We start from the raw sequence: 12,389 nt of genomic DNA on the forward strand, positions 1-12,389 counted from the left end.
TGTTGACAATAAAAATAGTGATGAGTGAGAGAGTCATGCCACTATTGGATTTTTCATGAAAATGGCATGGAAAACGGGACTTGCAAAATGCGTAACATCATCACCCTCTCTTGCAGTCCCTCTCCCTCCCGCCCCACCCCGTTCCCTCTCTTCTCACCGCTCTATCAAACATATAACAAGTTTGAATTCCCGATGCTTTCACGCGCGTTTCACTGTCTCTATCGATATGCCCCAGTTAAACGATCACGAGAATTACGTCACGACCTACTTCTCGGTATCCCGAGTGCTCCCGAGTGCAGTTGCACTCTGGATGAACCATGTGCTTTCCCCATTGCTGGAAAATCCCGTGCGTCACACGACTCCTGACCACTCGCGCGCTGCGTCGATACCTCCAGCCGTCGAAATAGCTGGAAAAAAAATCGCTGATTCATTGGGAAATATTTGATTCTGAACAGCTTGACCTTCTTCGGGACTGGGAAAAAAATTGAAAAAAAAGTTTCGAGGTCGGCCGTTGTTCTTTGGTGCACTTACACTGCACCGAGAAGGGTGGAAATTCACCAGAATGTGCCAGTGCCATCTGCCGGAAACGGGTTGACTCGCTCAATCCCATTGCGAGAGACTGCGGAAGGGTCAGAGCGAAATTGTTTGGAATGGCTTCTGGAAGTTCATTGCGGTTGAACTCTACGTTACCAACATCTGTGGTTTGTGCATCACGAAGTGAGGAGTTGCGGCTCCAGCGTGAGATATAGGGGAAGTTAGGGCAAAGCGCGAGTGACATCGGCGTAAAAGCGCAATCTCTGTTTGTAAATAAAGATGTCAAGAAATGGATGAGGATGTCAAAGATACGCTGTTGAATATTTTTCACTGAAATTTGGAGGAATTTTGTCACTGAAAATTCACAATGTAATGGAAAATTGTGGGAACGGTAGATTTCAGTTTAATTATTCCGGGAAAAAGCTGGAAAATTCAGAGAAGTATTTTCTTGAAATCCTGATTTTTCTGAATTTTCAGGGAATTCCGTCAAAAATTTCTTGAATCCTAAGAATTTTCAAGGAATTCCCCAAAAATTCAAGGAAATTGGCAGCGAAAATTCATCTAAATTGTAAAATTTCTGACTTCCTACCGCTAACAAAATTGGGATATTACTCAGAATTTCAGAAAAGGAATTCCATTGGCATTTTCCCCTTAAATCGAATTCAAGTTTTATTTCCGAAAAATTCAGCCCAATTTTTTTAGCAGTGTGTCAAGAATTGAAGAGGATCACAAATGTTCCACTTTGGTCACAATCTCAAACATTTTGTTTTCAGTTCGAGAAAATGGCTCATTTTGGGCTTTTTTGTGAGACGCTTTTTTGTTTCTGCCGTGAGTTAAATTGAATTCGCCTTGAGGGGGAAAAAATCATAAAACTTCAAACTTCTCTGAAACGTAAATTGAATGCCAACTTCTTTTAGAAGCCGGAAAAGAAAATTCCCCGACAGACTTGGATTTCCCATCAAAACATGAATATTCAGTCTCAACTTACGATATCCAATTAATCGTAAATTAAAGAGGATATTTCTCAGAATTTTCCTGATTTTTATCGATTATCATAGAATAATTTAAATAAAATCCACAGTTTTCACTGATTTTTCCATCAAAATGTAAATTTTCAATGAATAAATCCCTTGAAATTTCAACGAACACGTCACGTTATGAATAATTGCAAGTCGTGTACCGTGAATTTTAAACAAAAATATTTAACAGCAGCTCCTGGTTCAGTTTTCAAAAAATATCTCTGAATCTGAAAGAGATAGCGAAATTTTCACGACGAAAATGACTTGAACTATTTTGCACAGAGAAAAAAATATCGATTTTTAGGGAGACGTCGCAGATTTTCAGGAATTTCTCCCCGTTCATTAAGAATTCCCGATTGTGAAATTCGGTGATTGCGAAATTGTCCAATTCCTTGATTTACTCACTAAGTCTCGGTGACAACATCACTAATTTTTAGAGTTAACTCTGATTTTCAGAGTAAAGTCACTAATGTGCAGAGCCCCACCTCAAATTTTTACGAATCTATCACCAAATTCCACAGAAAAAAACTCACTGACGACTCAGTGTCCAGTATCATCCACAATTGGTGATAGATCGCTGAAAATCAGTGACAAGTCCCTAAAAATCAAAACCTTTTCTCCCCCATGTACCTATTCCTCCCCGAATTGAAATGTCTTTAAGACACTAGTCCTCCCAGTGACTAGACTTGAACAGGCACAATGAACAGCCCATCGATTTTCCCATCGCAGAGTTCGCCGTGGAAACTCTCCCGAGAGGAGAAGCGAGTGCCGAGAAACTTGACTGAACAAGCCTAACTATTCACCAAGTTTCCTGACCTTTAATCCCCCATCACTTCATAAACCACCCTGATTTCTTCGAATCCGCCGAATAACAAGAGCCAAGATGTCCATACCCTCAATAAAACCCTCGAGCCCTCATTAACTACATCTCGTCACGGCTTATCTGGATTTGGCTGGAAACTTCAAAATTTTCTCCATTAACAAATTCTACGGTTAAGCTGTATTCAGGAGTGAATTGTGCACGCCGGGATTTACCCAAGTTTACCAAACAAGTTTAGATTTACAACTGGAAACTAGATATACTGTGAGAGGGGGGGGGGGTTCAGAGTTAGTTGCAAGTGGTTTATACACTTGCACTGTGTAATCACCGCTTCTTGAGCTTCATATTGGGTCTGATGTGTTCTCTCTGACCAGATAGCATCATCCCAGCTGGAAACAATTCGCTGATCCAATTCATCTTGATGATTGGAGGGTCAGGAGCTGCCAAGTAATATGATTATTTCAAGGTTACCCTCAAGTTCTACCACTACGTGATATCAAGTCTCAAAGCCTGGAGATTGTTGTGCAGGATTGAGTGGCTTCGTGGTATTCTTGGTTATACTGCTGGAAAAAAATTGCCCTTTCGGGGACAATTCCTTCGAAATTTTCAGGAAAGCGACATTAAATTCTACTCAGGAACACTGTTGAAAATTTTCCACGGAAATTTGAAGAATTTTTGTCATTGAAAATTCATAATTTCATGGAAAAATTTGTGGAAACTGTGAGTTTCAGTTTAATTAATCTCTCGGTGAATTGCGGATTCCTCTGAATTTTCTGGGGATTTCTCAAAACATTTCTAAAGTTCTAAGAATTTTGAAGGAATTCCGTGAAAATTGAAGGGAATTTGGTTATAAATATTCATTTTCACTTTAAATTTATGCAAATTGAGAAATTTTTGGCGACTTGCTGCTGAAAAATTGGGACTTTCCTTAAATTTTCAGAGAAACTTAAAATTCCATTGACTTTTCCCCGAATTCAGGGTCTTTTTCCGCAAAATGAAATTTTTTCTAAAGTGAAGACAAAAATAATCAATTTTGAAATTGTCAAACAACAGGGAGACAAGATTTTCTGAAATGGCTTGAATTGTCAATCGAAACATCAATGTTCAGTAGAAAATTACGCTGAAATCTCAATGGATTCAAAGAAATTTATTAATTTGACAAAACATAAAAAATACAGAATTTTCCTTTTCGAGTTCGAGATTTAAATGAAGTGCAACGAAATCTCTACATAAAAGTAGTTATGTATGTAATTTTTTTAATGATTCACAACATTTTTTATATCCCAATGTGGTTACTTTCACTTCCATTAATTTTTCATTCAACAATTGTACTGAAATTGACAATATCCATTGGTTTTTTCATCAAATGATCAAATTTTCAATGTAAAAAATCCTTGAACTATTTGGAAAATCGACACAAAAGAAATTTCCCCAAAATATATCTGAAATTTCCCCCAAAACTGTTCCCCACTGTATTTCAAACAATTTAGCTCACCCCTACTCCAGAATTTTCACGCTAAATTGATTTCATTGTTGTGCACAAGGAAGGATGAAATAATTATCGAAGAGCGATGTTCCACCAGTGTCTCTCACCAATGACTGTCAAGCCGTACGTCACTCGCCATGATTGAACGAATTGATGGAGCATGCAATATTCGACCATGTTCGGGGTTAAATTCAATACTGCACTTCAATCTCCAGGCGATACTTGCAATATACGTACAGTGACCAAACCCTCGGGCCCCCTCACCAACCCCCAGTATCATCATCGAGCCATTAAAATTAATTGTTCCGAGGAAATCTTGCAACTGTTTGAATTTATTTCGGGCACTCGGCAGCTCCTGCCAGCGTCACTGGGGCCTCTATCACTGCCTGGCTCACGAAAATTGAGGGATTTCCAGTGGGTGGCGTGTGGCTTATTATACTGTCAAATGACTTGCATCTCATTCGTTAAACTTCACGGTAAATTGTGGGCGATGGACGCAACTCGGATTCAAATCCTTTCGCTGTGACACTCCGGTCAAAACGAATTCGCGGGGACTTTACCTTACACTGACAGAAAAAATCAGTTTTGCCAAGATAATTTCATTCCAATCAACCATTACTTTGTTGTTAAATTTCAAATTACATCTACATGTGGTTGAGAGACGTAGAACTTCTCTAAAAATGAAGTTCATTTCATTTGTGGCAGCATGAGAATACACGATTTTTTTCTAACGTAACATTTTGCTTCTGTCAGTGTACCTCAAAAAACAATCAGAAGAGACGAGACAGAATATAGGGCCCGAGGGGGTCTACGTATCAAGCAATTACAAGACAATTACAGACGAAAACAAAGAACTTGTATTGTACTGAGAAAGAAATCAATTCGGAATTTTTCCCCAAGCAAAATCTAAGAATTCTTATACCCCGCGTCGAAAGGTGGATGACCTTGAGGAGACATTTGCTATGGAACTGCTGTCAGAGTCACTAGTTCCTTGATCGAGTGGCTAGTCATCAAAAAGTTTGGACTTTTGTTGTAAACTTATGTCATGTCCGTACAGTACAGCTAGTTCTTAAGTTTTCCCAGTCGCAACAAAGTTAGAAAATACCTCTTCTTAATGTTAGATTGTAACTTACATGAAGAGCGTGCAGATGAAGAAACCAGTCAGCAGTATGGAATGAGGAATACACACTTCGCAAATGCCGATGAACCGGAGAGTAGTGTTCGTGATGATCATAAATATCACCGAATCGATGACAACACTACCTACGAACCCCATATCACACCGGTATCGTTAATAACCAGAGGCTCCTTAACCTTCCACATTCTGATGCGCGTGGAACAAGCTGTGAATCACGCCCGACTGAAACAATATTACTTTCTTGACACCTATTGCTCTAATCGCCAGTGATGTAGCAAAAGACTAGGCACTTTGGTGATCTGTTCTGAAGGCGTGAGCCTTTGATATTGAGGTGATGATGCACAGAGGTGACACCAGAGACGGAATGTATATTACTGATGAAGGGCGAAGTGTGTATCAATATTCAGTCGACTGCTTTCGCTGTGCTACAGGGATTTGGTGGATGAGAACTGGGTGGCTAGGGGCTGTTACGTACCTGTCACTGGGTCAGTCGGTTCAACATGCGAGGGATTTTCAATGGCTTCCCGAGGTATTGTGGCCGATATATGTGAAAAGAGACAATGCTTAAATGGAATAGCCTCTTGGATTTGAGTTTTACAAGCTTAGAAGCTTGTAAAGGAGAACGCATTGAGTGACCTTGGCGGTGGGTAATTGCGACGGGGCGGTGTAATCATTGGGATGATGGGGGAAGATAACTTGTGGTGGGTTTCGTGAGGACCTCAAGATTTGTCACATTGTTTATCGAGTTATGGTTGAGTAGTTTGTGGTGTCATAATCAGGCATGACTTCGGCCTGGGTGGGTTTGAAGATTTATGAACAGGAAGGTTCTGTGGTAGACCTCATGAATTACGTCACACCCTCTACTTAGTCATTATAGGACAACATGGTTATGATAGGGCAACCGTAGTAAACAGCTGCTCTCTACTTGTGCATCCAAATTCACCCTTCAAGTTCATGGATTAACACTTCATCAAGGGGCACTGATTGACCTCGAAGGTAGATAATTGCGATGAAGCCGGAGGTCGCTTTCTGAGGAACGAAGTCAAGGTGTTGATCGAGGTTTAAAGGAGATGTTTGAAAAAAGTCAAATTTGGGCGACTTAAACGTCTCATGTTCTGACCAAATAAATTTTGTTGATTGTTCATATTGACTATCAGGTATGCAATGTATGTGGATTTGTATAACGTCATGGGATTAGAAGGGTCTCCCTCTCTCCAAGCACTCATTTAGAGAACAATACGATATTCAGAGAAAATCATGACAGACAAATCCTGGAAAACAGCGGGTTTCACATTTCAATTCTGTTTCTAACTTTGAAATTCATATATCAACATTTATTTAAAACGGATTGAGTGACCTGAGTGTAAAGTTTGATCATCACGACCATGAACAAAGATAAATTTAAGTCAGGGTACGATTACCTTCAAATTTGGCTTTCAGCACAATTCGGATTATTTGTCGTACTTTAGGTGAATAATTCTTGTTCCTTCATCTAGTGCATAATCAGACATGTCTTTCTGCATATCTTCCAAGCAATCATCACACATAAACCATGATTATAATGAAGCAATTATTGTCAACACCTGTTTTTAGATTCTCCTCCAGTCTCCACTCTAGAAATTCATGTATCAACTCTCTGGTTCCAGCAATTTAACCAGAATATGTAATTTCATTCACACTGATAATTAATTACATTGCTTTCACCGGAATTAGCTTTTGGTAGCTAGATGAGAAGGTGGAATCCTCGAAGCTACCCAGCCTGGAGATTTAATTTAAGCACCAACATGACTTGCTCAACTCACCAGAAAGGAGAATGAAGATAGAATAAGAGAAAGAGAAACGAGGAAGGGTGGAGTAATCGGTGAAGTGCGAGAGTGGGGTAGGAGTACAAAAAAAGGGGCGGTAGAAGTCGGATTGTTGGGAGGACCTTTTGGTGACAGGGTTGAGGAGTTGAGAAATTAAATGCCAACTTCTTAAGAGGAAATAATTTCTATTCTTTTATTTCCACTTTGATCTGAGGACCATTTAAGACGAGTGAAGCCACTGAGACTAGTTCGATTCTTTCTCCAATTGAATCACGTAATTGAGTGTTGCAGTTCAATTATACCTTCAATTTGAAACCTTCTGTTTTTCCAGAAAATTGAGTTGCGTTGGTTTGAACTACTTTAAAATCCCGGTGAGTGAGTAAAATTGTGACAACGTAAAACGGTATTATTCAATTTAGCGGTACGTTGTTATCCACGTAACGAAATTTACCCAAACCACTGGTAAGAATAATAGAGAGGTAAGGAAATTCCATTTATTCTCCCCCTTTTTAGCACGGCGAAACCAAACGCTATATCCCGAGGGACTTTGCCATTGTCACGTCATGGCTGCACTTGGGTGGTGGTTTAACAATAAATTCGATCAGAGGAAGGAAGTTGAAGTGACTCGATCGAACCCACTTCCTCTGCGCCACCACCAATGCTTTCAGTCTCCGTAATTTCTTGAAATAACGTACGATCTATTTTTCCTCTCAAACATATGTCGAGTCACGTATTGCGCGTTTTGAGAGGTGCCCCAATATGGATTTGACGGAAAATCCGGAAAGCATGAGAATTATAAAAATGTGGTGTGCAGTAGAACAAAGAGTGTCTGAAAATAATGAACTTTTTAGTGCCTCAAATTGAGACATGGGAATGTCTTAGTTAATGAACGTCTTCGTTTAAGACGTCTTGAAGACTGGTTTTTGACATTTGATATTTTTTACATATAAACATATCAAACAAATGAAACAGTTCCCTTCCCCTACGTGACCATCAAAATAGAAGGCAGCCAGAAATTTGGCTACTCCTCTATTGCTATCTCCCCCGAGATATTTAACGGCCCTCGATTACCACCCGAGGTCATAAACTCGGAATTAATTGCTCCTGAAATAGACGATGCACTTTCACCTTTGACATTAAAACACGAACAAGATATTCATCAAGTGTAAAAAACAAGCTTAAGGTTACATCTCTGCTCTTTTATTAACAATCATTTATTCCCAAAGTGTACCACAATTCACATACACAAGTGCATCAGCCCTCATCCAAACAATAAAACCAATCTTACAAAAATATATTCACGATCAGGTGTTTTAATTGTACCAATAGTGCAGTTGCAATTGTCGAATCTCTGTATTCCCGTGTTTTATATCCAGAAAATACACTTGAAGCGGAATCGGTGGAACATCGAGAGATAGGCAAAGCTTGGAGCAGTTGCGTGAAGTACCCTCGATACATTGCATCATCCGACATGAGCTTCGATCGGGGCTTGGATTACACACTGACGATGCTATTGTATCAAAAAACCAGTTAAGCCGATCCAACATTGAACATCGCAAGCAAAGTGTTAAACTTGTGCCATGACTGAATGGTTGTGGGGAGATCAGTGAAGCCCATTAGCAAGTAAGTCCATCTTCGAACATCACGGTGATTACACACAAAGCATCTGTGAACATGTTTTGTTCATATAATTGTGCATTCCATAATACGAAGCGAGTGAACAGAATGGGTGACTCGGGATTACCAGACCTAGCCGTGCATTTCCTCTTATCGATCACCAACTTGAGTCATATCTCAGGTAGATCGAGAAGGTTGTAACGCTCAGCTGGCCTAAAAACCCGAGTCCCTCGGCAATAAAGACAGTGAGATAAATCCCATCAATTCTTTATTTCCGTTCATTAATTCGAGTCACGGAGTGATTGAGTGCACACGTGCCTCGATACGAACAAATGAGCTTGTTGTTTAACTTAATGACTTACTTTCGCGTCTTGACGCGACGATAGCGCCGATAATCGCCGCTGCCGGTGGTGTCACTAGGATCAAAGCCACGTCTGTGCTTTGGTGGCGATGACATTGTCGTCTTAGCACTGTCGTTCGTGTCAACTTTAGACGTCTTGTACTCCTGATAATTGTTGTTGATAGTGTCAAGTGTCAAACTGCTGATACTCCCAGTTATGCTGTGCGGTATGTTCAGATAAATGTGTTGGAGAGTGACTGTATCGTTCGGCTGATGATTTGATTGGTAACAACGACAGGCACCAGCGGGTTGTTCGCCGATAACGAGGAGATGATCCCCGTGACCGACGTTGTGTGGCACCCCGTTCAGCTTGTGCCTCGTTGCCCGCTCGGTGCCCGGCCCACCCATTCAACTCGATGATTACAAAACGCTGTCGCCGTCTCTCCAATAACTGAAGTAGAAAATTTTTCAACCCTCGTTATCACAGCACATCTGCAACCTACGACTCTCCAACCTTCCATCATACGGACGGATTGTTTAAGGGTGACACTGACACCGGTTTATCGGAGACGATCGAGGGGGAAAGCCAGAGGGCGTTGTGCATTCACGGTTGTCTAACCTAAATCCGGCGGACTGCTGCACTCAACGATTACAATAACCCTAGCTCTCCATCACTCTGGCAACTTTCGTCGGGACATTTAGCGCGATTGAGCGGAGTTTACGGTTCGAATGAGTTTAATGGACGGTCTTGATTACACTTGCTGAGTTAGGATTCTGATTTTCGATGGTATTTAGGTTTTCTCGGCTGATGGATTGACGAGGCTTCCCGAGATGATCGACAACGTGGCGATCGGGACGCCCATGCTGACCACCAACAACGCCATTCAACCCCCCTTTCCGGTATGCAACCTGACCGCGCATTTCGCCGAAGTCGATTCCCATCCCCCCCGGTGGCGCGAAACAGGATATTGCGGCTTGCCGGTGCAGCTGCCAGGGGGCGACACCTACTTTGCCGAGCTCTCAGTGGATTTTTCACAGTGCAATGTGTGCGCGTGCGGGGGGTGAAAAGTAAAAACATCTCTGATGAAACGAGTCTGCTTGGCGGCACGCTAACCCCAATGAGATTTCCATCGCTGATTATAGCAGGAGCTTTTAATTTTCGATGTGCTGACCGACTGGTGATATCGGAGCTCTAGATCGCGGGGGGAGGGGGGGACTAGTGCAAATGTATGTTTGGCTTCGATCTGCATATCCGTGCTTATATTTGCATGGAATAATTTGTGAGAAAAGTGGGGAAATTGTTTTTCGTAAATATGGAGGAAAGTTGGAAAGTGAATGTTTCAAGTTTTTTAAAAGCTTCAAATTGGTGATTACTGTTATTCAGTGATGGTGCGTATCGTTTCACGGTATCTGCAGCTCCCTGCAAAGTCCAGGATCTCCACCGCGTGAGATAACAGTAACTCCTCACTGCAAACACCGACCGTGATTGCCACCCCGCAAGCTCCCTGCAGCGATGATACCCCGAGGATTTCCCGGTGAATCCTACAGATGTCGTTTCACACCGACTGTGGATGCACCCCACGTTAGGTTGGCTCGGTATCGCACGGATCTCAAATCTCCTCACAGATTCAATAATCTCGCGTTATCGATGAACATCAAATGGTGGGTGGGGCGAGGTGGGGAGATATTTTGCTGTCCTGAAGTGAGTGGTAACACGGCGTCGGAATGACTGACTGCAGCACAAACTGCATCAGCCGAGTTATGGGTGAAAAGAAGTGAGGGCTCAGGGTGGGTCGGCTCTCCTTTCCCTCTCTCTATCGGTCACTGGGTTTCGCCATGTTTAAATCCCCCTCGTTTCCCTCTAACCAACAATTTTCTCCCCCTGGTTTCTTTTCACCCTCCCACACTCCTCTCACCGCCTCTTGCCCACCATGTGAGTCCCTCTTTTCGCGTGCATTCGAGTCGTGAATGCACCGGCTTTTTCTCTTCCGTGTGCTGACAATATTTTTACTACAGTCACGCCAACACTGGGGCATAACCACTTGGTGTGTTTGTACCATAACCCCTTGCTCGGAATAGCCAAGTGGTTAGGGTATGCCACTGGGCGGACCACAGAGGGAGGATTGGGAACAAACAGCCGATGGGTGGGTGTCAGTGACCCGACCCTCGGCACGGTGCTCCACTGTGTTTGTCTACTTCTCTCGTGTCGGCGCATCAAGTATTGATGGGATTTATGGTGTGGGGCGACTTTATCGGGAGGCGTATGTCGAGAAGAACACCGAGAATTTCGGGAATATGGCTCGGTAACACCCACAGACACGTTGGATAGAATTTTTGATTCAGTTATTGGTAATCTTTGTCGAATGACGGTTCCACGGAAATTTCTGAGAAATTTCATCTTTGGAAATCTATAATTTGATGAAAAAATCAAAGCGAAATGTCAATTATTTCAAGGAAGTTGATAAAAATTTGGAAAAGTCAGGTGGCTATTGTGTAATTTGGCGCTAAATACTCATGTTTTGATTAAAAATTCAAGCAAAATTGTGTACTTCTCTTCAATTTTTTATGGAATTTGAAATTTTATTATTTTTTTCCCCTAAATCCAATTCAATTGTGCTCCCCTGAAAATTGATACTAAACTCTAAGTTTCAATTATTATCTGACATTGTGGGACACATTTATCGATTAGAACTACTAATTTCAAATTTTTCCTTTCACTGTAACAATATTTTCGTTGAAAATTATCAAACTCATTCATGCGTTTAATGAAAATATTCAAATTGTGTTAATCATTCTAGAAATGCAACATTAGAACCAAATAAACGGTTTATTTAATCCAAGCAAGCGATTATTACACGATAATAAAGACGTTCTTTTGGATGTCTAAAAAATAATTCCATTTCTAACCAATCAAGTCTCTAAAAAAATCTCTTTATTTAATGTGAATAAAAACGCAAAGAAAAATCAAGTTTAAGTTCACAAAACTGAAAAATTGTCAATCCAAAACCATTTAAACATTCATTGATATGAATTGTTCCGAATGATTAATGAATCTGCACTAAAAAAATGGACTGAATAATCCTTTCCAAAACGGAACATAATCATTTCGTCAATTTCCCTCCGATCAATTTTCCTTCCCTTTCATTCTATAAACAAAATCACTGCAAAATGTTCAGTAACCTAGGGTCCACGTAAGCTTTGATGTTGAACGAAAAACCCCAAGACGAACCTCAACGAGAAAAAAAAACTCTCAAAGTACTTAGATATCCTTAACTTCCACCCGTGACAGGTGAAATCGATTTTCCGATTTACTCCGTCAACTGCACTGTACTCAGAATATCGCAGCATGATATTCATGACGAGAATGCTTTTTATAAATATGTACATTGTTAACTCATTGTTATGGAGCGTATGGGGACTCAGTTATGCACACGCATGCTCCTCGGGAGGATAATGTAGAGGGGTGTAAGTTGGGAACCAGGAAGCGTGCGTCACGAATCACCTGCAGGCAACGTTTGAACTCGTGACCCAGGTCAGCAACGTCAACGATGGCTGCCCTGGTTTCGAGCGACTGTACGTCAATTACTAATAAGTCGAAGAGTCAAGTCAATATTTTTCGACGCCCTCATT

The 12,389-nt window shown here is 41.2% G+C and overlaps 1 protein-coding gene across 1 annotated transcript; it reads right to left on the reverse strand.

Annotated features, from left to right (window-relative positions):
- Positions 1 to 8,029: 8,029 nt before the first annotated feature.
- On the reverse strand, positions 8,030 to 9,213 carry LOC107040091. Its single transcript, XM_015260029.1, has 2 exons — positions 8,782 to 9,213; positions 8,030 to 8,468 (listed from the first exon to the last, which is right to left on the reverse strand). Exons 1-2 carry the CDS (start codon positions 9,165 to 9,167, stop codon positions 8,333 to 8,335), a joined length of 522 nt encoding a protein of 173 aa, XP_015115515.1. The 5' UTR covers positions 9,168 to 9,213; the 3' UTR covers positions 8,030 to 8,332.
- Positions 9,214 to 12,389: the final 3,176 nt, after the last annotated feature.

The sequence above is a fragment of the Diachasma alloeum genome, unplaced genomic scaffold, assembly GCF_001412515.2.
Source record: "Diachasma alloeum isolate Michigan unplaced genomic scaffold, Dall2.0 Dall_scaffold_00316, whole genome shotgun sequence".
Lineage (NCBI taxonomy): Eukaryota > Metazoa > Arthropoda > Insecta > Hymenoptera > Braconidae > Diachasma > Diachasma alloeum.

What these genes read in the sequence shown, in the direction of transcription:
- LOC107040091 (XM_015260029.1), bottom strand. Translation starts at nt 9,167, where the DNA reads ATGGGTGGGCCGGGCACCGAGCGGGCAACGAGGCACAAGCTGAACGGG. An exon ending in CGTCGCGTCAAGACGCGAAA is followed by an intron (nt 8,469 to 8,781) that starts GTAAGTCATTAA and finishes ACATGTTCACAG; the next exon opens with ATGCTTTGTGTGTAATCACC.